This window comes from Podospora bellae-mahoneyi (genome assembly GCF_035222275.1).
Source record: "Podospora bellae-mahoneyi strain CBS 112042 chromosome 1 map unlocalized CBS112042p_1.2, whole genome shotgun sequence".
NCBI lineage: Eukaryota > Fungi > Ascomycota > Sordariomycetes > Sordariales > Podosporaceae > Podospora > Podospora bellae-mahoneyi.
The window spans coordinates 217,362-243,038 of record NW_026946360.1 but is presented as its reverse complement, the minus strand read 5'-3'; the positions used below and the strand labels follow the sequence as shown (position 1 = coordinate 243,038).

Here is a 25,677-nt window from a genome sequence, read left to right as displayed (position 1 = left end):
GGCAACTTTCGAAGCTGTAGGCTATTCCTAGGTGTGAGCTTGACAAGCTTTCCAGTTCCCTGACAGGAGCTTTCGAATGTGCGCCCAACACTGGCCGGCGAGCAATAAACAAAAAGATCCAACCACAGTGCGGAAAGGAGACACATGCAACAATTGGACAATGAGATGCAGCAGACCACCCCGCGCTCGAAAGATGGTGGGGTTGAGGTCCCTGAACTGTGTAACCCTCTACGGACCCCCTCTGATCAGTTGTCGTGCAACAGCTGTTCCCCTGACCCGATCTTGGGTGTACAGACGGTGTCACAGATCTTTCAAATAGAGAAGCTCGAGCATTGCCTTGAGCTAGACATTCAGTTGGATAGAAGTTTTCGTGCTGCATCTGTCACCAGCAAAAAAAAAATATGTTTGAAGAAAGCAAGAAAAAGGAGAACAGAGCTGATCTACGGTCAGTGCTCACCCTGCTTCCGCCATCCCCGCCTTTCCCAATCCAGCAAGGTGCGCTTGGAGTTTTTGGTGCCGGGGCCCCTACCCCTGGAAGAAAGCTCACAGCAGAAAGCTTGCCGTGAGCCCGCACAGTGCATGTCCACCGCCTTTGGGGCTGGCTGGGCTCAGTCCAGCCCAAATTCAACATTTTGGTCAAACCGCCAAACGGGGTGGAGTGTGGAACTGTTCCCTGCCCGTCGTTCGCTACCGCTGCCGTTGTCTTTTGCCAATTGTCCCGTTGGATTGGACTGGATTGGTTTCAAGAAGCAGCTCGTCGTTCGTTTTTGCTGTCGTCTCTATCGTCTTGCTGTTGGTGATTGACGGCGTCCTCGTTTTCTTTTATTTCCCAATCTGGTGGTGTCCCTTCCTGCCTCTCAACATTCAACCCCGTCCCGCACCTGCTCTGAGCACCGCGTGGTGACAGCTGGACCGACGACACTCTCGCGCCTCTTGTTCGACCGGCTTCACCGTGCCCAAAACGCCCGACGGACGGCTTGTATCCAGCCGGCACGGCTCAAGTAAAAGTCGGTGGTCTCGATCGCGACGAATCTTCAACAACATCGTGCTACTCCATCAGCTCGTCTCCCAGACGGTCAATTGGCGGTCCGGCCGTCGCTCAGTACACCATGAGCAACCTCCCGGCCCCTATTTCTCAAGATGGCTCCGACCAGCACGATACCCAAGTCGCCTCTGTTGGCCTGCCGCAGACAGCACCACGGAGTACCGGCAAGCCCAACAGTTTGAACGTGCCCCTATACATGCAAAGAAACGGCAACAAAGTGCTTGTTCGTCGACCCAAGCGAAAGGATGATGGGGCTCTGAAAGGTCTTGCCCGGTGGTTTGTTGCCAATCAGATTGGTCAGTCCCCATACTTCGTATCTTGGTCTTTGGATCTCAAGCTGACTTCCACAGGACTCTCCTGCAATCTCGTCGCCCTCCTCTTCCTGGCCCACAGCATGCCCCGCGCGCGCGAGTACACATCCAAGTTCTTTACGCTCTCGTATTACAACCAGAATACAGGGAAATACTTCCTCGGTGGCGACGATTGGTACCTCATCGCTTTCTTCATCGTGGTGCTGACGGGCTTGAGGGCTGGGATAATGGAATACGTGCTGGCTCCGTTTGCTAGGGCTAAGGGAGTTCATAAGAAGAAAGACATTGTAAGATTCAGCGAACAAGGCTGGTTGTTGGTCTACTATTCTTTCTTCTGGCCCCTGGGAGTGGTATGTGTTAAAATTACTTTTCGTTTCTGTGGTTGAAGTGAGGCGTGCTGACACGATGGCACAGTACATCTACCGGACATCTACCTACTATCTGAGCCTCCACGATCTTTGGAAAGAATGGCCGAATCGTGAAATGGATGGGCTCATGAAGGCCTACACCCTGGCACAGCTGTCTTTCTACCTGCAGCTACTCATTGTTATCAACATCGAGGAACGCCGCAAGGACCACTGGCAAATGTTTTCCCACCACATCGTTACAAGCACCTTGATTTATGCTGCTTACAGAGAGGGACACACGCGCGTGGGCAATCTCATTCTGGTTCTGATGGATGTGGTGGACATTTTCCTTCCCGTATGTGTTGTCGTGACGCCTCGACACCCCCTGATTATGTTCTAGTCTGCTAACCAAACCCCCTTAGTTCGCCAAGTGTCTCAAATACCTGGGTTACAAGACGATTTGCGATGTCATGTTTGCTGTCTTCATGGTCACATGGTTCATCGCGCGACACATATTCTTTCCGATGGCCATCTACTCCGTCTGGGCTCATACCCTGATCTACATGAACGGCTGCTTCTACGGGCGCGAACTTGACGGACCGCACCCGCCACCCGCCAACGACACCTGGCTTTATATTGCGAGGCCGCTCTGGGATACCGATGCACCAGTCTGCTTCAACCACAACTTCCGGAACGGATTCTTCGGCATGCTGTTTTTCCTCCAGATTCTGACCGTGATGTGGTTTTATCTAATTATACGAGTTGCCATCAAAGTGATCAAGGGAGGCAGCGCCGAGGACACGCGAAGTGATGACGAAGCAGATGATCTCGAGGATCCGGATGAGTATGTTTACGAGGAGGCGCAGCCGCTTGAGGAGGAAGTTGGCGCAGACGAAATCGATCTGAAAAGCTGGGAGAGGAGGGTGGCCCGCGGCAAAAGGTCAACAACGGCAACAGGAGTCAGCTTGCCTGGTCACAGCGACCGTAAGGAACTCCTCGGACGAATCGGTTGCGAGAAGCAGGTTGACTAAGGTGGCGATGATTCTGTTGGTTATATTTGCCAAAAAATACCTTTTTCCTTTTATAGCGACAAGACCCGGGCAGGAAGACAATGGTTGCCAAAGCGAAGAATGCACAGTGGTATAGACGAGGGCCGGCCCACAATCACCAACACTACCACTTTGGCTTGAGGGCGAAAGGCAAACTAGGAGGGTACAACTAATTGTGGGCGTTGGGGAGATCATTTTTTGTTTTTCGAATTGACGGGTTTTCCGAAATGTCTTTCTCCGTTGCGTATACATCGGTGCCTTTATTTTTTCACTGTCACCGCCTCGCAACCAGCCCCCGCTTCTTTTTTCTTATTTGGTTGCCCATTTACTTGCGAGGGGCTGATTTGTGAGAAAGTGGAAAAGTTGTGAGGTGGTGTTGGGAGTCTACTGTTGCATGGTTTCGCCAGCTGCTGCTCTGGTTGCTCAAAAAATGGTGGAGGGGCAGGCATTGGGATGGAACGGATAGGTGGGGAGGGGAATTGGAACATACACAAACAAACGAACGAAACGAACCCGAGGCGGGGAAAAAAGAATACCCTATTATACCAGTTTTGTTTTCATGCGTCGATTAATATTGAATAGAGAGAGAGCTGATGGTGTACGGCTTAACAAAGAATTTGTTATGTCTGCCTCCTGATAGTCTGTTCAGGTTGGGGAAAGATGGCTGTGTTTCATCTTTAGTCCACAAACATCCTTTGGTTTGTCACAAGACAGAGAGACGCGGCGAGCAGCACATTAGTAGTTTTAATATCAACAAATACCCAATATTTCCCTTCGCGTCCTGACGTCTCAATCCGGGCAACTTGACATCGCCCACCCTTTCCGACTCCCGTTTTCGTTGTATCCTTGAGCAAAGCTCTATACAATTTGATGGCCGGATGTACCACTCTGGATCTCCACCAAGAGATTCGGGATGATAATAAAGGGCGATCATGGTCGGGGACAGATACGGTATGGTGTGGAAGAGGGAGTCTTGTTGGGTAAGGTACTTCTAACGAAAGTGGGAGCTGGAAAAGGTGATGGCCCGCAACGCGCTTGAGCTGGGGTAAGTTGATGTGCTCAGATCAGGTGGACGGTTATTTGGTACTTGGGTGATGCTTATCATGGGAGATACCTGCTGTCTTATCTCAATGGTGCCAAACAAAAACTTGTGTCTCGAGCCCGGCGGTGTTTTCTTTGGATTTGCAGAGGGGGTAAGTGTGGGATTCTGAAGGCGGTAGTCGGGTCTCGAAGATAGACGGGGATTCAGCTGAGATAGAGCCAACCAGATCGAAAAGAACAACGCTGAGAGAAACATGTATATAATAAGACAGGTTGGGATTGCCAATTGGGATCTGACCAGAGACTGCCCTGGTTTGTTGGGATGGATAGGTGGTTAGGATTTGGGTCTGGATGTTGCGTTTGGTGATCCCCGAATAGATTCCACGCTTTTCATGGTTCCGGCCTGATTTTGTCATGAGCGATGGTAAACTTCGAGTATGATCATGGGCTTCAACAAGAGAATCCTGGCACATTACATCGATGTTCACGAGAAGCTGGAGCCCCACAATGCGTTTTGGGGTTCGGTGTTCTAGTTTCATGTAACTGGATACACCGGGGAGAATCCGGTCGATCGCGTGCTCACTCACCTAGGTACCCCGTTGGTCCAAGGTGAGATCACCTTTCCATCACCGAGAATGTGGGCCGGAGTTGCCTACGCTGCGTATTGGGTCTACCCTGGTCAAGTATTCACGGAGTCCGGTGGTTGTGGGAGAAGGGGGCAAGGATAGCAAGCGGGGGGCTGCTCGTAATTTTGGTTCGAGTCCACAGTTGAGGTTGGGATGAAGTGATGATGATTGCTGCGGTTGCCATGGCCAAGGGAGTGGACTGACAGCGGGACTAGCACGGGGCCGGACCGAACCGAACCGCTGTTGAAGAAGCTTATCCGAGCTTTGGGGGGTGGGGGGGATTGAAGTTACGAAGCTCCTGGCTCTTCGCATGCAGAATCCTTTTCGCACGTTGACTCTCCTTCATCATCCATAGCTGGACCCTGACGTAAGAAACACGGGGCAACGATGGGACGGACGGTGCCCTTTTTTGCATTCATTGTAAGTTTGTTGTGTGACTGGCCGGTATCCTTCTTGGTCCATACGGACACTTCAAAGCTCAATCACAGAATGCTGCTTTGAAGAAGAGACTACGTTGATGGGCAATTTGAAGACAGCGATCTCGAGAGCAGATGACATGATACACAGCAGAGATTAGTTCCGAGCTGTTCACCTCATTCGCTCTCTGCGAATCCAAAAGTGCTTACATGAAGAGGGCAGAACTACCGTTGAGAAGTTTTAGATCGTACACAAATGATGTAGGGGTGGAGTGGGTGGATGGTCACTTCGTATCGCCATCAAAGCCATGCCTCTACCTGCGTGGGCGTGGCTTAGGATGCAAGCCTCTCCCGGCTCTCCTCACGCCAACAGGCTTCCAGATCCCCATTCCGACAACACCACCGAAGCAGAATACGGAGTGGGCCTGCGAAGAACGATCAGGTCGCCATGATCTTAAATATCGCTGGTTGTGCTCCCCTTACTCCCACATCTTTCCCCAGCAGCATCCAGCCCAGTCAGCCCGGTAGCCCAGAGCCGACCTTGAAAGCCTTCGCATTGCATTGCTCGCATTGCAACTTTCAAGCGTTGCTTCACTCTTTTCATCATTCTCCCTCTTAACTGCTCTCGTCACCATCGTCCAACATGAAGGGCATGGTTTCGGCCCTGCTGGCCGCGGGCATTTCGGCCACCTTGCCTTCGAGTGCTCTCGGCAGTGTTGTTGTCATCCGCAACGCTGATTTCCCTGATCCCATTGATGGCTTCATCGGTCCCATCCCCTATGGAGATGCCACCATCAATGCTCCGATGGACGAGGACGGCAAGGACACCTACATAGGCTTCAAGTTCTTCCCTGAGGCCCACATCCCTCACCTGTGCGCTGCTCACTGTGTGAGCGTCACCAACTATCATCGCAAGCACCCCAAGCCTGATGGCACCTACGACACTTGCAGATTCTTCCTTGCCTACACCCTGTTTGAGAACGGAGTCCCCCAGGGTCTGTTCTGCTCGATGTACACCCGCGAGTGGGATCAGTCTTATGCCACCAACCGCGGCGAGACTCGTGGTCCCTCGCAGATGTCCATGCGAGATGGTTACGGTTATATCTTGGATGACGACTACTACCGCACTTGCCGGACCACTGCCACGACCGTCAAGACCACCATTGTCGCTCCCCCCACCACCACGGCAAAGCCCAACACCACTCATAAGTCGGAGACTACCTCGACTGATAAGTCGGAGCCCACCTCGACTGACAAGTCGGAGCCTACCGCTTACAAGCCCAACACCACTCATAAGTCGAAGCTCACCTCGACTGACAAGTCGGAGCCCACCTCGACTCACAAGTCGGAGCCCACCTCAACTCACAAGTCAGAGCCTACCACTTACAAGCCCAACACCACTCATAAGTCGAAGCCCACCTCGACTGACAAGTCGAAGCCCACCTCGACTCACAAGTCGGAGCCCACCTCAACTCACAAGTCAGAGCCTACCACTTACAAGCCCAACACCACTCATAAGTCGAAGGCCACCTCGACTGACAAGTCGAAGCCCACCTCGACTCACAAGTCGGAGCCCACCTCAACTCACAAGTCAGAGCCTACCACTTACAAGCCCAACACCACTCATAAGTCGGAGCCCACCTCGACTAACAAGTCGGAGTCTACCTCGACTGACAAGTCAGAGCCTACCACTTACAAGCCCAACACCACTCATAAGTCGGAGCCCACCTCGACTGATAAGTCGGAGCCCACCTCGACTGGCAAGTCGGAGCCTACCTCGACTGACAAGTCGGGGCCCACCTCGACTGGCAAGTCGGAGCCCACCTCGACTGGCAAGTCGGAGCCTACCTCGACTGGCAAGTCGGAGCCTACCACTTACAAGCCCAACACCACTCATAAGTCGGAGCCCACCTCGACTGATAAGTCGGAGCCCACCTCGACTGGCAAGTCGGAGCCCACCTCGACTGGCAAGTCGGAGCCTACCTCGACTGACAAGTCGGAGCCCACCTCGACTGATAAGTCGGAGCCTACCTCGACTCACAAGGCGGAGCCTACCACTTACAAGCCTCCTACAACTCACAAGCCTAACACCACTCACAAGCCTAACACCACTCACAAGCCTAACACCACTCACAAGCCTAACACCACTCACAAGCCGGAGCCTCCTACCACTCACAAGCCTAATACCCCTCACAAGCCGGAGCCTCCTACCACTCACAAGCCGGAGCCTCCTACCCCTCACAAGCCGGAGCCTCCTACCACTCACAAGCCTAATACCCCTCACAAGCCGGAGCCTCCTACCACTTACAAGCCTCCTACCACTCACAAGCCTAACACCACTCACAAGCATACCACCCCTCACAAGCATACCACCCCTCACAAGTCGGAGCCTACCTCCACTTACAACTGGAAACCTACCACTCACAAGCATACCCCCACTCACAACTGGAAGCCTACCAACACTTACAAGCCTACCACTCACAAGCCTAACACCACTCACAAGTGGAAGCCTACCACTACTGGCAAGCCCACGATTACTCGGCTTACAATCAGTCTTCATCCCACCACCACTCACAAGACAAATATTACCAACCCCCGCCCGATTATGACCACGCTCCGCACAACGACAACCAAGCTGTTAATGACCACGACTAAGCGCACCACCACCATCACTCGCAAGCCCACAGTCATGACATTCACCACCCGCCGCACCGTGGTTGAGACTGGTCGTGTGATTGCCACGCCCATTGCTGCCATCGCCCTTGATGATAGTGACTAAATGGTGCGCCTCCGGTGGTGTAGGATGTGTCATGATTGGACTCCACAATCATCTGTTCTCAACATGGACTTGGGGCCTCTATCCTCATCTTCCAAGGGATAAGCGAGGGCACTGAATGGGGAGCATGACATGATGATGGCCTCTTGCCTGGGGGCAAGCATGTCTGGAATGACAGGAGGACGGGGTCGCACACACGCGCGCACGCCTTCATGAAACGGGGGCGAGTATTGTTATATCTTTTGAACAAAAGTCTGCCGGTGTATCTTTTATTACTTCTCTTTTGTGTTCTCTTCTTGCTCTCGTTTGGAACCACCCTTATTTCTCTTCCCTCTCTTCTGATTTGCCTGTTTTGTCAGTTCTCTTCCAGGGGCGTTGGTCGGCATAAGGGAGGGAACGGTCTTGGGCTCGCTTGGCTTTCGGAAGGGGAAAGGGGTTAAGATTTATCCGACTTTTGGATGCAATGAGTTTTTCTTCTTCGGCTTTCCTTTTTTTTTTTTTTTTTTTTTGGCCGCTTCTGGGTGCAACTTCTCTCTGGCTGAATTGCAGGCCCTCGAAGGAGTGTGCTGGTTTCATTTTGGCGCAAGGAAATACCAGAGACCACCCATATGAAATGATATTAGGGACAAATTCTATTTCTGTACTTTATTTTTCCCTACTAAAGACTAGGTTGACACGTACAGAATTTTGATCCGGTATGGTCGAAGGCGACGCGCGTGGGTATTTTGTACATAGATCTTGTATGACTTGGATGATCGAGTTAGATGATTATAGAACGTGAGTTTTCGTTTTCAAACATTGACCTGGCTGTTGCAACTGTTGACTTGATGCCAGTCCTTTTGGGAGTCATATTTGCAGAGAGCCTGATAGCCAGCCATGCCATGATAAAATGCCGCTTTTCGCCCCTGACGCCAAAACAGTCATGTCCTTCAATGGGTCACTACGAACTAGCGGCGTGAAGGCGTTCGGCTAGCTGGAGAACGTTTCTATAGTATCTCTCGGCCTGGGTGTCATTTTCGCCGAGGTGGTAGAGGTATTCATCACCCATGTCTTCGAGTAACTTCAGGAGTTTGATTTCGCGGTCTTGTCTGGTGGTAGTTGAGCGAAGGTACTGTTCGACAAAGCTTGCCAGGTTGTCGACAGAGTTATGGTTGTTGTCTTTTGGAGGCTGGTCTGCTGGTTGAAGTTTCGGTTAACGTCCTGTAGATGAGCCATCCTCGAAATTCCGACTGTCAAAACCCCTCATTTGGAAAGGATGCCTCAGCTCATCCAGCCATAGGTCTCGATCTGGTGCCCAATGTTGAGGCAAAATTTGGAGTTTGCAATTGGTTTGTCTAATTTGCTGATTGAACTACCCTGGTTTAAATTTGCTAGCGGCTACGACGGCGAATAACATAGGTATCTTCCTCGGATGTCGTAGGTGCCGTGATGCGATCTCAATGTTTCGGATTCAGGAGTGACTGACCATGAACCCTAACCTTTACGCGGAGCATTTGGTCCCTTTTTGACATGTCAAAACCTGCTAGTGGAAGTCTGGGCGTTGGATCCGCTAGCGGTACCCCGCTTCCATTTCTCGATGAGGAATATTTGGGCGAAAATCCTTCGTTCAGACCCTGCACGCGATCCGAAGGGTTCCACCGCTTGATGGCGACGTCATTCCTTTGCACTCTTTCTTGCCATACTCGCCAGGGGTGCCCAGGTAACCTCGTAACAAATCGCCATGCTGTCCACAATTAAGAAAAGACGTTAGATGACGATTACTGGCAACTTTCATGCCTACCTCATACGCTTGGCAACGTATCCTGGCCCCGATCTAGGCTGACACGCTGCAGGCCCCAACTAGTAGTGGATGGACCCTGATGAAAGCTCAAATGTTTTCTCCCAAACGCATACAAAACTGCCACTTTTGATCTCATCGAACCCGCGGCGCCGGACTCAACTCCTGATAAGTCAACTGGCTCCCTTGTGTATGCAGCCATCTTCAAACGCATCTTGTCTGCTAGGACTTTGCACAACCTCGTCACTTCAACATGCCTCGCTTCAGAGACATTGCCCCCGCACCCCACAGGCAAGAATCGGCCGAGTCCCGGTCTTCTCAAGAAACTTCCTCCCTCGGGCCCCTAAGTGATTCTCCTGCACTTCCGCCTCGTCGTCTGCTGTCTCGCAAGGCTTGCGCCTATTGCAAGACGAAAAAGATCAAGTGCAGCGGCGGAGAGCCGTGCTTTCAGTGCCAATCGCGGCAGCGACCTCAAGAATGCCGCTACCAACTTTCGCCAGAAGAGGCGTTGCGCCTGGAAAACGTGCGTCTCCGAGAACGGATTCAGGATTTGGAGTTGCTGTATAGGTCTCAGGGTGCAGAGAGCTCTGACAATATGCATCTCGACGATATTGCGGTAAGTGTCTTTGACCAGAGGCCTAGCAGCGCTCAATCATCGTTGGGAGAACGACTGGATAATGAAGCTTTCAGCCATTATTCCCAGCCGTGAGTATTGATTGTTTTTTTCCCTCTTCATGACTGGCTTGGCCCTTTGACAAACATCTAGTTTGCCACTCAAACTTGTTAACATGTCTTGCCTCCTCTCCCCGGTGCCGTAAATTGATTCATGAACAACCTCAGATTCTCACCCCACCAGCCTTTGTCCACTAAGAGCTCATCTGCCGTCGGTAATTCACCCTTGCCGCCTTCTTTACTCTCAAGACAAATCTCTACAGAGATTGAAAAGGAATACATGCTTCAACCACATGCCCACCACAGCCTGGCGAACGAATTGGCGACCAGGTGTACGTATATTCGATATTCTGACATTGCGGGAATACAACTAACACCCTTCAGACCCCTCGGTATACCCTACTCTAATACATCCAGATGCTGAGCGCCTTGGGCTACAGGTGATATACGACCCCAGTCAGCTTCTCAGCCACATAGATGCCCTACAGATTACATGCTCGATTGAAAATAAGCGCCCTTATCCACAGTCTGACAACCGATTTCAGAGCGTTGACATCACCCAATGGACTGATGTCGCGATTAACGGAGATCTTGCCGCTAGCCTGCTCTCACAATACTTTGTCAATGACCAGCCTGCCTTTCAACTTTTTGATGCAGACCTCTTTCTCGACGACTTGGTCCACGGGGGGCATGTTTACTGCTCATCCCAGCTCGTCAATGCATTGTTGGCGTGGACTTGCGTAAGTAGCTGAAAACCGGGTACGATTTCACGTTGCTGACTCAAAGCATAGCAAGCTTACTGCAGCTTATACCCCGAGAAGGGTCTGCAAGAATTGGGTGTCCGATTTTTGGCACAAGCAGATCATTTATTCTGGCAGTCATTGAATCTCAACACCATCACCTCTGCCCCTACCGCCACTCTGCTTGGAGCTTGCGCCGTGGTGTCAGGCCACGCCGACCTCTCGGCGCGATACAAGGCCGCTTCTCTTGCAGCTAGTCGGGTCATGGGGCTATTCGGGACTGGGGACGCTTTTTCTGCAGGGGTAATTGCTCAACCGACAGGTATAACTCTGAGCTCTGGCCAGTGGGCCAAAGCCACTTCACATACTGCGTGGGGTGTATTTTCGAATCAAACGTACGTCCTTCATTTGGGGTTGGCAGCCTGGCGAGACTCTCAAGCTGACGAACATAGATTCACTGACTTACATACCCGCTCCTGTGCATTTCAGGGGCATCCCGGGCTTCCCATAGCTGGTCGCGATACGTACAAGACGGATGACGGTAGCTTAGCGATACTCCCTCTCCCCAGCTATTCAGATGTCAGCTACGTATCCACGAATGAGCTGGCGGTAATAGTTCATGACATGGTGCGGTTGTACTACTATACTGGTGAGCCAGACGATGGTTCTCCGCTAGCAGCAATGCCGAATCGAAACCCAAGCCTTGAACAAGCTGAAAATATCTTTCGGCGACTGCTTGCATGGGCGGCAGGTCTGCCGTTTGCCTGCGTCAGAGGGGATCAGAACTCTCCAGAGACAATGTGCATGCAGTAAGTTCTGGTTGAAACCCCGTTGACCAATGTAGATGTGGAGATACTTACGGACGTTTGTCTAGTATGCACTTTCATGCAGCTGTCATTGCATTATTTCAACCATTTATATTTGGCCCATTGCGGCGGCTGAAGTTCCAGTCATTCGACACTCAAGGATCCGCCCTCTGTGCGTTCAACTCCTCGGTTGACCAGCTCAAGAGGCTGGTAATCAATTACCAGAGTACATTTGATCTCCAGGGAAATCTGTTGGGACCACTGGGCGGGACGATGTCTCTTGCAAGCAGTCTTTGCCAGACTGGACCCTCGGTGGAACGAAAGGACGATTCTGTACGACGACACTACTTTGCGGTCTGCATCAAGGGCCTTCTTCGCATCGTGAGCCGGTTTAAAGTTATCAAAGTCTTCATACAGGGACTACTGGCCCTGGCGCTTTCCACCCAAACGATCACGAGACAATACGCAGAGTCGGTGATGGGCGAGGTGACGCGACCGGAAAATTCGTCACTCGCGGCCATGGCGGCAGAGCACCTCACTTCGAACGTGGTGGTAGACTACGAGCTTGCGCTGACGCACCGATCGGCGGCTACTTGTGACCGGGTCGCGGCGACGCTTGGGGATCTCAGCAGATCAAAAAGAACCGAGCCCACAGTCGACGTTGGTTATGTTATGGACGGCGATAAGATGGAGATGGTGTAATGTTTCATAGCATTTGGTCGAATTAGCGTCATTGCTTGGGGGTTTCGAAACTTTTCCCTCCAATCTCAGATTGTTCCGTACGCTTCGCTCTCGTGAAACTGCTACAAAGAGCTGATGTAAGTGGAGCTTTGCCTGCCATATTGCCAAGGACATGTCATGCCGCTGACCACTTACTCGGCTGCTGAGAACCCGTAATACCTTGTTTGGATCATTCTCCCGACAGAGGTGCCGTCGGAGACGATGACTGGATCTGGGGAAAATCCCAGATTCTTTATTTCCCCTTTTAGCCGCACCAAACCGTAACATGTTACGACACTAGCCCGGGGGATTTCTTGTTGGCGACGGTAACGTGGAGGGTCCCGTTCGGTCGGTTGTGGCTTTGATGAGTTTTCCCGCTTTCCGCTATGGCGAGGAGAGCGTGCTGCGCAAGTGCGCAAGGTCTCCTCTCGCTGGTGGAATCCAGGCCGTTATCCAGGAAACCCGAAGCTAGCCTACCGGGAAAGAAATGCAACATTGCAAAGTCGACGAAATATGACACGATGGGCATGTTGTGGGACCCCCGGGGAGATGGAAGCCGGCTGCTTTAAAAGAGACCACGACCCCCCTCTGTCCGTGTTATGGAGGGAAGGATACGAGATCGGGAGCGAAGTCACCACCGCCACAGACCCTCATCATGAAGTTCTCACCGGCCACCCTCCTCCCGCTCCTCATGGCGGCGGGAAGCAACGCCGCCCCTTCGCAGAACTCCCCTCGCCAAACCAAGCCACCCACCGTCTACCTGGCCGGCGACAGCACCATGGCCCGCACAAACAGCCCGCACAACGGCTGGGGCGAGTACCTCTCCAGGTACCTCACCATCTCGGTCGTCAACAAGGCCATCTCCGGCCGCTCCGCCCGCAGCTTCACCAACGAAGGCCGCTTCGCCGAGATCGAGCGCCTCGTTGTCCCCAACGACATCGTCATCATCAGCTTCGGGCACAACGACGGCAGCTCCCCCAACTCGGCCAACGACAACGGCCGCAGCGCCTGCCCCGGCACAGGAAACGAGGTCTGCAGGTCAGGCAAGACAGGCGAGACGGTCTACACGTACAACCACTACCTCCAGACGGCCGGTAGGGCTCTCATCGCCAAGGGGGCCAAGGTCGTCTTCAGCGCCCAGACGCCCAAGAACCTGTGGCAGAACGGGCAGTGGAGCGGGAACTACGAGCCGCCGAGGTTCGTGCCGTACGCTGCTGCCGCGGCGAGGAACGTGGGCAGCGGGGCGAGCTTTGTGGATCACTACCAGGCTGTGACCAAGACGTATCAGCGGTTGGGGAGCCAGAAGGTGAATAGCTTTTACCCTGTGGATTACACCCACACCAGCCCCGAGGGGGCGGATGTGATTGCGCAGGCGTTTGCCCAGGCGGTGTCGAGGGATTTCAACGGGACGACGGCGGTGAAGCCTTACTTGAGGAACCCGGTGCCGAACGTGTTCAATTAAGGGGGTTCGGGATTTGTACATACGGAGTGCGGTAGATGAAATAAAGATGAAGGTTTCGGATGAAAGGCTGCCACGATAAGTGAGCCCAGGAGCCGTCGGCTGGCATCGGGATATGTATGACCCGGGCGGGCGTTGTCGTGGCAAGGGGCGTGTGTGACACCGGCCGGTGTTGTTTGCGAGTCGCTCGTAGCGATATCGGCCATCTTATTTTTTATCCAGTCTCCGATTCAATTTTCAGTTCCAGGAATTCACCAATTCAGTTCACCTGCAAAGGCTGTCCAGCGCACAATGGCAAAAGTTCTCATCACCGGAATCAACGGCTACATCGCCGCGCACACCGCCGCCCGCTTCCTCCAGGCCGGCTTCAGCGTCAGGGGCACGGTCCGAAACAAAGCCTCTCCTAATGTCGAGTCCTTGCTTCGCGCATTGTCCGCACCCCAGAAAGCAGGCGGCGGCAAGGTCGAGATAGTCGAGGTTCCTGACATCACCATCAAAGGGGCGTTTGACAATGCGATCCAAGGCAGGTCCCTCCTTCCCGTGCTCCTGTCTGTACTGAATGACCTGATCATGACATCAAAAAGGTGTCCAAGCCATAGCCCACCTCGCCTCTCCGGTTTCGATGGCCGACGGCGACCCAGCCCCCATGATGAAGGCCGCCGTTGACGGGACCACTTCCCTACTCACCTCCGCCGTTGAGGCCCCCACCAAGATCAAATCAGTGGCGTTCATGTCCTCCATCAGCGCAGTGTACTCACCACCCCCTTACCGCTCTCCGGATCACGTTTTTACCTCGGCAGATTGGAACCAAGAAGCCGAGGCCAAGGTGGCAGAGCTGGGGGACAGCACACCCGGTTACATCACCTACCAAGCCAGCAAAACCGCTGCAGAAAAGGCACTCTGGAAGATCGTCGATGACAAGAATGATCCAAGATGGAAGGCGGTGGATGTCACGACTTTTTGTCCCAGTCCTGTGTTGGGGCCGCCGTTGTTTATGCCGAGCCCGTTGTCTGGGCTGAGCATGCGGGTGAAGGACATTTGGGATGTGATGCATGGAGGCGAGGTCCCCGAGGCGAGCGTCATTAGGGGGACTTTTGTTGATGTTAGGGATGTGGCGGAGGTGGTGGTGAAGACTGTGGCGAATGACTTGGCTGAGGGTGATGGGGAGGAGAAGAGGAGGGAGAGGCTTTTGCTTGTAGCGCAGGATAATGTTAGTCCTGGTCAGATGGCACAGGTTTTGAGGGAGGAGTTCGGGGATAATCTGAGAGGTGTTATCAGGGAGGCGTCTGCAGAGAAGGTTGAGGAGGTTAAGAAAACGAGGGCGGCAATGAAGAAGTTTAATTCCGAGCCAGCAAGGAAAGTGTTGGGGAGAGACTGGGTGATGTTTCGGGAGAGCGTGGTGGATAGTGCGCGATTCTTTGTGAGTTTTGAGGAAACAGAGGCGATAATTTGAAAAAGTCGATAGTAAGAATAACACAGCCTTACAAGCGTTGGTTTGGTGAATGATTGAAGCAGCCGGTGGTATGGCAGGACGGACTATACGAGAAGAAGCATTCTCCAACTCTACTTTGGCACCGAGCTGATCAAGTCCAAAGACCTCGCACTATTTTGGCTCAAAAGGCGGTGTTGGTTATACAGCATGGCGCAATAATCAAATATCAAAGTCTAGGTACACCAGACAGACTGCCCGGATTCTTAGCTGAGAACAAAAGTGCTCCAGTAGGAGGCAAGGGCGTGGCTCCCATTGATCGATTATGACAACATCCAAGGATGTTGGATCCAGTTGGAAAATATGAACATCGCAGCTGCCAAAAGGGCGGTCTTTCCCTTTTACTATGGAAATGAAAGTTGTGCGAGGAAGGTGCAAACCCTAAATTGAATATCTTGACCGAAAGAGCAAGAGCTCACCTCGTGCATGGCTCTTGCGGAACGAGCACCCCCAGACCCAACAGATAATCCCCAAGCCTGATCCCAAGATATCGCGATCAACAAAATCTAAAGTTTCACAGCGGCAAAACGATCTTCAACGCGCAGGGCCAGTTCTGCTACATTTACGAGAAGACCCAGAACCACACTCCAAGCCAAAACCCGCACCCCAGAAGACCCCCAGTCTATTCAACTGATTGTGTACAGGCAGCAATGGCCTGTTGCACGTTTCCAGGACCACGATGGTTTCTGCGGGCCCTGGATTACCATCACCGCCCTGCTCTCTCGACAAGACATGGTGTTTGGAGGCTCGAGAAGTGGTTGTTTGTGCCTGGGAGACAGCATGGTCAATTGCGGATGATTATTGATAGCCTTGGAAGTCTCAACATGGGGATATATAACATCTATTCAGCCTGCCACCGCAAAGGGGTGGTGCCCGCCGCAGCGCCCGGACCTCCGCGCCGGTCCGACGGCACCCTTGGGCAGAATTTCGGATGAGATATCGATCTTCGCATGGATTGCGGATGTATGCAGATCCCGTCTTACGCCCTGTGGTACCCGTGTCAGGGGTCGAGTGGGGTTATGATGTAGGATTCGGACTAACTACATGATGGCTCTCCCCCTCTATCCTGCTTTGCTGAAGAATGTCTCCTTCTTGTGCAAGACACAGAGATACCGACATCCACGATCTGGAAGCACCTTCCATAGACCCTATTCAGACTGTGCACCATGCCGCCATTACAGTTCGGCAAAAGCTTCCTGTCATCAGCTGTCTTTCTAGGCGTCGGTATCAGCACTCCAGACTTGTTTCATGCCGAAAGGCAAAGTTTTGCGGCCCAGGCACAAAGGATCGATCAAAGGGCCTTTAATGTTCTCCCGACTGTTCCTCCACCGTCAGAATATGGAGGTTTCATTGCTTGGATTGTGTGTGATCTTTTCATCCCCTTCATCATGCCAGCCAAAATGTCAACTTAACCATCGGTATCTGGTCCAACACAGCCATTCGCACCACCAAATGCGACAATAGAGTCTCTAGTTGCCCGGCCCTTTCACATCTACAGCAAGGAGTTCGAGGATATTATTGGGCCCAACCCAACCTTGACGCTGCTGAACCACACCGATGACGACCCCTTGTTTCACGAGGCTCCAGTGTGATAAGTCAACCGACAGCGTGTTTGAGCTCATGGCAACGACTACTCGGCTAACATATGATGCAGGAATCCATCCACAGATGAAATGTTCTTTTGTCAGAATGCAGGTGCGCCAGCTGCCGGAACAGGGATGCAAAAATCAGCCATCATTCAGAAGATCAAATTGTATAAAAAAGAAAGACTTACTCTTTATATATACTTTCTAATACTCTTAAAAGTTTTTTAAAAAAAGGTGAGTAGTGGGTGAGAGTGTTGTGGGATGGGGGTCTACGAAGGAGAAATGGGGGGTCCCAAAAGTATTGCTCTTTATCAACAAGACCTCGTTCTCCAAATTGACTGCAGGGCTCAAGATCTGACCCGCCAAAGTCATTACATGAATATTAGGTATCAAGCAGCTACACAGCCTCATGCTCTTTCAGCCAGCAATCTCTCCACGACACTCATCCCCAGACTCTCAATCGACGGCGCCCCCATAATCTCCAGAACCGTCACCTCAGTTCCCAGCCGCTGCCGACACCAGTTGCGCAACTCAATAGCCATCAGAGAATCGATGCCCAACGATACCGGGCTTGCCATCACATCCAGGCTCTCGACCGGCTTCATCATGAAGGTCAGAAGCGTTGTGCCAATGTGCCGCGAAATGATGGCGCTGGCAGATGGCTCAGCAAATATCTGAGCATTGTCACTCGCAGCAGCAAATAATTCGTCGAGATCAGTGCAGCCATCCTGCTTCTCCAGCATTGCGCTTGGCATAGTGCCCGCTGTGCTAGCATTTTGCTTCTCATAGCTTCGCAACACACCGAATCTAGGGTCTCGACCCCACAGCGAGACGGCACGATTCTGGGCCGAAGCTCGCGACTCATCGACCCTCAGCCCAATAGCCAGCTGACTCTTGTTGACAAAGGATTCAGCGGTTGCGGACCTCTTCTGAGCAGGGGGGCCTGATGTCTTGATTGCAAGCTCTAGAGCATCAAGAACCTCTTGCTCGCCCAGGATATGCGCACCCTTGGACTGGAACAGCTCTTTGACGGCCTTGTTCTGGCTCACGTAGCCCACATCGCCTACAATGCCCACATCCATGACCGACGCGCAGAGACCGAGATGATGGCGATACTGAACAAACGAATCTAGGAACGTGTTGGCAGCAGCGTAGTTGGCCTGCCCCCGGTTGCCCCAGACACCAGAGGAAGACCCAAAGAGAACCAAAAAATCGAGGTTTTCGTCCGAAAAGGCTTTGTGCAGGTTCCATGTCCCTTCAACTTTGGGGCCCATGACTGCCTCCCAGTCGCTGTGTGTCATTTGGGGGAATGCGGCATCCCTCAGAACCATGGCCAGCTGAACTATGCCAGCAACAGGGGGCCGTGCCTCGGATGCGACCCGGCGGACATCTGGCAAGCTTGTTACACTACCCTTGATGACCTTGACGGCGCAGCCCATGGCGGCAAGCTCTTCGGTAAGTTGGGAAGCTTCTGGAGCATCTTGGCCGCTTCGAGACAAGAAAATCAGATGCCTTGCGCCGCTCTCTGCCATCCAGATGGCTACCTGTCGACCCAGGCCACCCAGCCCACCGACAAGAAGATACGATGCATCTGCACGAAGGGAAAACCCGCTCCGGACAGTGACTGTAGCCGGGAGAAGTGAAGGGTCCCCAGGCATACGCACCACCAGCTTGCCGGTATGCTGTCCTGTCTGCATGAACCGCAACCCGTCTTCCAGCTGAGACCAGTCGTAGCAAGTCATCGGGAGGATAGGATGAATCTTTTTTGCTTTGTAAAACGCCATGGCCCGTTCCAGCAAACTGTGATGAACGTCAGCGGGCCTGCACTACGAGCTTCAAGAACGAGATGTATTGTACCTTTTGGCCATTTCTGGTCTTTTGACGTACATGGGCGCAAGGTCCACGCCGAAGAAGGAGCGGTTCTCCTGAAACATGTCCATGGCCAACTTACCGTGGCCGATGAAATCTCTCTTGCCAATCTCGACCATGCTGCCAAACTCGGCAACGCATTTCCACTGTGCTTTGTTAGCCTTGGAGCCGGGTGTATGTGCACGGGTACTGACCGAAGCATGGAGGAGATCCCCCGACAGAGAGTTAAGAACAACATCAACGCCCTGCCCCTTTGTTTCACGATAGACGCCATCCACAAAGCTAGAGTCTCGAGAGTGGAAGATACGCTGTCTCGGCATGTCAAAGGTATCAACAAGGTACTGGACCTTTTCTTCGCTACCGACTGTCGCATAAATCTCCGCTCCTACCATGCGAGCAACATGGATCGCTGCGATACCAATCCCGCCACAGGCGGAGTGGATGAGAACGGACTGTTGAAGGAGTTAGCACCTTTGAGCGATCAAACAGAGCTTGGACCGATTTACCTGACCGGCTTTCAGTCTTGCCAGATCCAACAAGCCATGGATAACCGTGCAGTACACGCTCGGAATTGTCGCTGCTTCTTCGAATGACATCTCGTCTGATATCTTGGCCACAATTCTTGCCTTTACCCTGGTGGCATAGCTGTTGAACGCCCCCACAGCCACCCTGTCTCCCACTTTGAGGCCATTGGAAGCAGCACCGGGTCCGACAGCGCTGATGACACCGGCACACTCCAACCCCAGCCCTGTCCCCTCGACCTTTTGTCCGTCAATCACCCCCATAGCGGTAAGGATGTCCTTGAAGTTCAGCCCTGCCGCTCTTGTGTCGACAATAACCTCATCACCAACCAGCATGGATGCGTCGAGCTCTGAGTTGGGGACATTTACCCATTCGAGGCCTTTCAGCGAGCCCCGTTTCGTTACTTTGAGGCTCTTAGCCGCTCCGCCGGACGCTGGGTCAGCTTTGAGAGCCAAGCTGTCCTCCACAGAAAAGCGATGGAAACGAGGGACATAAACGGTGTTGTTGACCAGGGCATACTCGTAGTCGGAACCGGAATCGTCGCCTTGGTCTCCACCGGAGGCGATTTGCTGTTGAAACTGGCAGAGAACTTGGCAGATTGTATTCATCTGTTCGTCAGAAGCCAAAAAGTCCAGGTTTTCGAGCTCAAGGGTGGCAAAGTCGACGAGAAGCTCATTGCGAATAGTGCGGGCGAGACCAAGAATACGTGAGTATTGGGGCTCTGTGCAGTTGACTTGGGACGATTTAGTCAACCAGAGCATTCCAAAGCCGCTTGAGTTGCCGAGGTTCGTGGTAAATGCCTGGAGCTGGGAGAAGGTGGTTGGAGATAAACCATCGAGGAAGGGCTTGTTTGTCTCGAGATCGAGAATGGAGATTATGTCGCTCTTTGGAGTGTCATGGAGCCCAATGATTTCCACTTCAAAATTGCGGTTCTGGAGGGCCTTGACCACGGCGCTGGCAACGGGGCTTTCTGGCTGTGCTGACAGGACGGAGATGCCTCGGCGGTCCACGGGAGGAGGAACACACGATGCGACCCAGGTAATGTTGAGCTCGTAGAACGCGTCCTTTTCATCGAGCATAACCGGGTGAGCATACCCAAACCCAGCTTTGGACATTTCATCAATCCATCTTTGAGAGCCAACGTAGGGTTCGTCGGGACGACCATCTGCCTCTCCCAGCCACCAACCCGAAAGCGGGCCCATGGTGTAGTTGAACCACTTTGTCGTTGGGGAAAGCTCTTGCAAAAGCATCTGCCCATCGGGCTTCAGTAGCTTCCTCACGTTGACAAGCGTCTCGTGCAGGCTGGGCGTGGCGTGCAAGACGTTGGTGGCAATGACGAGATCATATGAGCTAAGTTTAAACCCCTGACTTGCTGGGTCAATACTGATATCAAGGGGCATAAACTCCATGGCTTTGACTTTGTCGAATCTTTCCTTGGCCGCAGGGAAAAAGCCAGGAGAGATGTCGGTGAAGGTGTAGGACGAGAAGGAATCCAGCGAACCCAAGACGACCTCGGTCGTTGCTCCAGTGCCGGCCCCGACTTCGAGAATCTTTAGGTTCGGCTTGCTGTGGCTCAGCAGTTTTAAGAATCGGCTGTAATTCTTGTTGTCAATGAAGTTGTACAAGTCGGTCAACACATCTCCCTCTCGAAGAACCTCGAGCGCTTCAATGTCGCCCCGGAAAATCTCCTCGATTGCATCAAAGATCCTGTGAACAGCCGTGCCAATGATGGATGCTTCTGTGTTCTCAATCTCCCTGGCTGTTTGGGAAATAAGAGTTACTCGCTCCGTCGAGGATAGCTGGAGGAGTTCGTCAACATCATCGACGAGGGCATATCCCTGAGTCTTGGCCTGTTCCACTTGGGCGTGCAACCAAGCATGAAATTTCCTGAGGTGTTCATGAGTGATTGTATGGATGACGCCCTCCAGGCGCTTACAAGCCTCAATGGAGCAGCATAGCGTCAATTTTTGCAACAAGGGAAATGTTTCTTGCTCCACCAGGGTCCGGACGTCGACCAAGTCTCTCGGGTCTTGAAAGGTCACATGGGGCTTCCATACGAGGTGCGCGCCAGCATGAGGATCAACTTCAGAAGCAGGCTCTTCTTCCCCCACAGGGGACAGTTTGATGTCTCTGATGACGAGCACAATATCCTCATTGTTTCGACCGACGCCCATGCATGTGCCATCGACGCCTCCTCTGACTGTGTAGTCAGCCCTAGCCTCCACAGTCATCTCATTATTGGCACCCAAAGCCCCGATGTAGACATCACCAAGGAACGTGGGGACGATCGACCGCTTGTGCATGGCTCGTGTCTGTCCACGGCAAGCCGCTGCCATGAACAACTGGAGACAGCAGTCAATGGTCGTCGGGTGAAGCTGATAGACAGAGTCGTTCTCATCGATTCTGTTGATGATGTGAGCCACAGCCTTGTTCTCGGCAGGATGAGCAGAAAGCCTCTCGATGCCCTGAAACCGAGGACCGTAGTTGAGCCCGACATTGCGCCACGTCTGGTACCACGGTCCTGACGCAATCTTTCTCGGCAGGTCGCTGATTGCGGGCACCTCGACGCTGTCAAGGTGTCGTCCGCCTCTGACCTGACCAGAGCAGTGCTTGGTCCACGCCCCTCCGTTGCACGACGAGATTGTAAACTCGTACCACGCCGAGTTCAGGCTCGTTGTCAGACGGTGGGGACGCAGCGTTAAAACGGTCTCGTTGTGCCCCGAGTCTCGGCATATCATGGCGTGGCCGATGGATATCTCTCGGAGAGTGTAATCAGTGCAGCCCGTGACCTGTCGAACGGCTTCACCTGCCATGGCAATGTAGCCTGCCGCAGGAAAAACGATATCGGGCCCGACCATGTGGTCTCTGATCCAGGGGACGTCGGCGAGACGCAAAATGTTTCGCCATGCAGGCTCAGCATCACCACACTCGGCAATGTGAGACCCCAAGAGGTCGTGACGGGGAAACTTGGGAAACCTCCTCATGTGGGACAGGCGACTTTCATACCAGTAGTGGCCGTCATAATGCCAGGGATGATTGGGGAGGTTGGTCAAGACTTTGCCACGGGGGTTGATGCCTTGAAATTCAAGCTTGAAGCCTCTTGTGAATAGCTCGCCGGCAAACGTTAGCATGTTGATAGTCCCATCTTGGCCTCTGACCAAAGTAGGGAGGTATTCGACCTTGTTTGGCTGAAAGGTCTGGATGATCTGTCTGAGAGGACCAGCAAGCGCCGAATGAGGTCCAATTTCGGCAATAATGCTGTCGGGAAAATGAGCAAGGGCAGTTTGAACAGCCGTGTTGAACAGCACTGGTGATTCCAGATTGCTTCTCCAGTACGAAGCATCCAGAGATCCTCCCTGGTCAAGGATTTTGTTGGTGACCGTTGAGAAGAACGGCACCGAGGGCGACTTGCTTGAAACAAAAGGACGAAGCATTGTTTCGTATGTCTCGCCAACGCTCTTCATGTGATCTAGAGTTCTGTCAGCTTATTTTCTTTGGTGGAATCACATGGACAAGCCTACGGGAGTGGTACGCCATCTCCACCACCAGTTTTCTTACAAACACATCAGGGGCTTCCTCTTTGATCTCGGCGATGACTTGGTCAATCTTGTCCGCGTCGCCGGACAATGTCACGCTGGTTGGACTATTTTCGCAGGCAACCACCACGCCAGGGACGAGAAACAGGTCCACCCCGTCTTTGCCCAATCCAACAGCGGCCATGGCTCCTTTCTGGCCGGTCTGCTGTTTCATGACAAAACCTCGCAGATACGCAGCAACGATGGCCTCTTGCATGTCTAAGGCGGAGGCAGCATATGCCGCAGCAATCTCTCCGCTCGAATGACCGACGACACCTGCCGGGACGACTCCAAACTTTCTCAGCAGGTTAACAATGATGATCTGAACGGCTGTGCAGAGAGGTTGCGAGAACTCTGCCTTGTTGACATTGCTTGTCTCTTTGGGGCGTAAAAGTTCGTCTCTCAGAGACCATGCCGGCGGAGATGGCAAGTCTGACAACACCTTGTCCATGATATCGAGGTCGTCCGAGGCAGAGGGAAAACTGGAAATCAATGTTGATCCCATACTGGCCCACTGGCTGCCCTGGCCATTGAATGCAAAAACGACACCCGAAGGGGTACTGGCCGCCTTTTGGGGCGCGGCAAACACAGTGAGTGCGCTTTCAACTGCCACTGCGTATGAACGGAAATCGAGATGTTCCCGCCGCTCTCCAAGGGTATAAGCCAAGTCCCCCACAGAGTCAACATGTTTGTCAAGATAGTCGATAATGTCTCGGGCTCCCTTGAGGACGGAGTCAGGAAGGCTACCCGTGACAACCAGGAGTCTGGGCGCCAACTTGGGACTGGTCAAAACCATGGGAACCGAAAAGGAGTTTGCCGAGTCCAGGATGACATCTTGCGGATAAAGTTAGCTGTTTGTCTCGCCACCAAATGAGCACACACTTACGGGCATTAGCGCCGCCTATTCCAAAGCTGCTGACGCTGATACGTTCGTGGCGGTCTCGGGGCCAAGGGGTCGGTTCCACCGGCACTCGAAGGCCCTTTTCGAACGGAACTGCAACAATTCAGGTTAGCTAAATGTCGGAAGACTGCACGGCATAGGACTTACTCTTTGGGTTCGGCTTGTCAAACTTGATATTGGGAGGAATGACTTTGTGCTCAAGCGCCAGAACACTCTTGATGACGCCAGTTAGGCCAGAAGCACCCTCGGCGTGGCCCAGGTTCGGCTTGACAGAGCCGATGTATACACCCTTTTCGTAAAAGACGTTGGCAATGGCGGTTGTCTCGATGGGGTCTCCAGTCTTTGTGCCTGTGCCATGTGCCTCTACCATGGCCGTCCGGGTGAAGTCGCTAATACCCGCTTTGTTGTAACAGTCTCGTATCAATGCCTCGTGGCTTTTGGAACTGGGCTGCGCAATGCCTTGCGTCTTGCCGTCGAAGTTGGTTGCTGTTCCTCTGATGATGGCACGGATGGGGTTGCCATCCCTGATGGCCTCATCGAGGCGCTTGAGGTAGATCATGTTGACAGCCTCGCCTCGGGCATAGCCGTCAGCGTCAGCGTCAAAGGTCCGACATGAGCCATTTGGGCTGAGAACTCCCTGTTCAGCAAGAGCCTGAGTCACTATGAACTGTTAGCTTCTGTTTTTCTTGGGTGTTGAGGAACTCACTGTTCATGTTCATGATCAAGTTGGAACCTCCGACAATGGCGCTGGAGATGTCCTCGTTCTGTATTGCCTTGGTAGCCAGATCAAGGCAAATCAGTGAGCTTGAGCAAGCAGTCTTGACGATGAAGCTTGGCCCCTTGAAGTCATACTCGTACGAGATTCTGTTGGCCAACAAGAAATCTTCTGTTCCAGTGATCCGGTAGGGTCCGGCCTCCTGGGTATCTCTGGATTGCATCTCAAACCAATCTTGTCCAAAGGTTCCCACATAGCAACCAATCCGTTTGCCTCTCCAGTCCGTTTCGCCTGCATTCTCAAGGCATTCCCTGGTGATTTCCAGGAGCAACAGTTGTTGAGGATCCAGCTTTTCGACTTCGTTCCTCGTCATGGACAACAACGAAGCGTCAAACTGGGTAAGGTCGCGGTCCAAAAAGTAACCATGAGTTGTGTTGACCGTTCCACTCTTGCCGGTGGAAGAGAGGAAACTATCCACATCGTAGCGTGAGGTTGGAATGCGACTACGAGCGTCACGCTTGTTAACCAGCAGATCCCAGAACTGCTCGGAGGATGTGATGCCTCCAGGCAGGCGCATAGCCATGCCGCAGATTGCCACTGGAACTGAGGGATTGTTGCTTTCAAGCTTGGAGTCTGATATGGCAGCAGAAAGAGCATCCGCCGTCATGATTGAAGTAGGGATATCATCATAGGCTGTTGTGACCGAGCCTGCATCCGAGCCGGAGTTGGGTGTCTTGCTGATGATCTCCTTGACGCCAATCTCAGCGGAGAGAAGATGCTTGAGGCCGGTCAGAGCCGGAGGTGCTTGGTTGAGATGCATGATGGCGTTGAGATAGCAGAGAGGTACGATGACTAGGTAGGCAGACCTAGGGCGTTGAGTCTACGGCGAAGCTAGAGCGGTCTCTATATAGTGGTGCGAAGACATTTCCTCACATGATGTGCCTGAAAATGAGATACTTCGACCCTACAAGCCTCTTTGAAGCCGGTGTGTAAGGTAGTTCGGGCATCTGCCCTGGAGAACGAACAACAATCTGTCAGCCTGTAAGAACCGGACTTGCAGCCCAAAACAGGCAGCTCCTCCGCATACCGAGCTGTCTCGACTGCCGGAAGGTGAGGAGGAGCCGTGATCCAACGCCAGGTTCCTATTCCCACTCGCACTCGGGAAGGAACAGGCGCAGCAAAGCGAGCCATTCCGGAGATGTGTCAACCTTGCCGTGGGATAAAGGCGGGTATAC

The 25,677-nt window shown here is 52.9% G+C and overlaps 6 protein-coding genes across 6 annotated transcripts; 5 read left to right on the top strand and 1 right to left on the bottom strand.

Moving 5' to 3' along the window:
• The first annotated feature begins 378 nt into the window (after positions 1 to 378).
• On the top strand, positions 379 to 3,558 carry lag1 (Sphingosine N-acyltransferase lag1). Its single transcript, XM_062875479.1, has 3 exons — positions 379 to 1,706; positions 1,771 to 2,058; positions 2,126 to 3,558. The coding sequence occupies exons 1-3, from the start codon at positions 1,110 to 1,112 to the stop codon at positions 2,732 to 2,734; spliced, it is 1,494 nt and encodes a 497-aa protein (XP_062736039.1). The 5' UTR covers positions 379 to 1,109; the 3' UTR covers positions 2,735 to 3,558.
• Positions 3,559 to 5,478: 1,920 nt separating this feature from the next.
• On the top strand, positions 5,479 to 9,076 carry QC761_0025410 (uncharacterized protein; the record flags this gene model as incomplete). The annotated part of the gene is given in 3 exon segments (XM_062872162.1): positions 5,479 to 5,858; positions 5,869 to 5,899; positions 5,992 to 9,076. 3 exon segments carry the CDS (start codon positions 5,479 to 5,481, stop codon positions 7,612 to 7,614), a joined length of 2,034 nt encoding a protein of 677 aa, XP_062736038.1. The 3' UTR covers positions 7,615 to 9,076.
• A 203-nt stretch (positions 9,077 to 9,279) lies between these two features.
• QC761_122180 (uncharacterized protein) lies at positions 9,280 to 12,308 on the top strand (the record flags this gene model as incomplete). Its single annotated transcript, XM_062875478.1, has 6 exons — positions 9,280 to 10,093; positions 10,229 to 10,392; positions 10,445 to 10,800; positions 10,852 to 11,195; positions 11,253 to 11,609; positions 11,675 to 12,308. The coding sequence occupies exons 1-6, from the start codon at positions 9,642 to 9,644 to the stop codon at positions 12,306 to 12,308; spliced, it is 2,307 nt and encodes a 768-aa protein (XP_062736037.1). The 5' UTR covers positions 9,280 to 9,641.
• Positions 12,309 to 12,981: 673 nt separating this feature from the next.
• Positions 12,982 to 13,788, top strand: QC761_0025390 (uncharacterized protein; the record flags this gene model as incomplete). The annotated part of the gene is made up of 1 exon (XM_062872161.1): positions 12,982 to 13,788. The coding sequence occupies one exon, from the start codon at positions 12,982 to 12,984 to the stop codon at positions 13,786 to 13,788; it is 807 nt and encodes a 268-aa protein (XP_062736036.1).
• Positions 13,789 to 14,076: 288 nt separating this feature from the next.
• QC761_0025380 (putative secondary metabolism biosynthetic enzyme) lies at positions 14,077 to 15,238 on the top strand (the record flags this gene model as incomplete). Its single annotated transcript, XM_062872160.1, has 2 exons — positions 14,077 to 14,308; positions 14,370 to 15,238. The coding sequence occupies 2 exons, from the start codon at positions 14,077 to 14,079 to the stop codon at positions 15,236 to 15,238; spliced, it is 1,101 nt and encodes a 366-aa protein (XP_062736035.1).
• Positions 15,239 to 17,226: 1,988 nt separating this feature from the next.
• QC761_500380 (Type I Iterative PKS) lies at positions 17,227 to 25,369 on the bottom strand. Its single transcript, XM_062879286.1, has 8 exons — positions 24,434 to 25,369; positions 23,875 to 24,387; positions 23,713 to 23,820; positions 22,773 to 23,660; positions 19,236 to 22,720; positions 18,924 to 19,181; positions 18,718 to 18,875; positions 17,227 to 18,660 (listed from the first exon to the last, which is right to left on the bottom strand). Exons 1-8 carry the CDS (start codon positions 25,260 to 25,262, stop codon positions 17,268 to 17,270), a joined length of 7,632 nt encoding a protein of 2,543 aa, XP_062736034.1. The 5' UTR covers positions 25,263 to 25,369; the 3' UTR covers positions 17,227 to 17,267.
• Positions 25,370 to 25,677: the final 308 nt, after the last annotated feature.

What these genes read in the sequence shown, in the direction of transcription:
- QC761_500380 (XM_062879286.1), bottom strand. Translation starts at nt 25,262, where the DNA reads ATGCATCTCAACCAAGCACCTCCGGCTCTGACCGGCCTCAAGCATCTT. An exon ending in CAAGACTGAAAGCCGGTCAG is followed by an intron (nt 19,182 to 19,235) that starts GTAAATCGGTCC and finishes CTCCTTCAACAG; the next exon opens with TCCGTTCTCATCCACTCCGC. An exon ending in GGGATCTCCTCCATGCTTCG is followed by an intron (nt 18,876 to 18,923) that starts GTCAGTACCCGT and finishes AACAAAGCACAG; the next exon opens with TGGAAATGCGTTGCCGAGTT.
- lag1 (XM_062875479.1), top strand. Translation starts at nt 1,110, where the DNA reads ATGAGCAACCTCCCGGCCCCTATTTCTCAAGATGGCTCCGACCAGCAC. An exon ending in TCTTCTGGCCCCTGGGAGTG is followed by an intron (nt 1,707 to 1,770) that starts GTATGTGTTAAA and finishes ACGATGGCACAG; the next exon opens with TACATCTACCGGACATCTAC. An exon ending in TGGTGGACATTTTCCTTCCC is followed by an intron (nt 2,059 to 2,125) that starts GTATGTGTTGTC and finishes AAACCCCCTTAG; the next exon opens with TTCGCCAAGTGTCTCAAATA.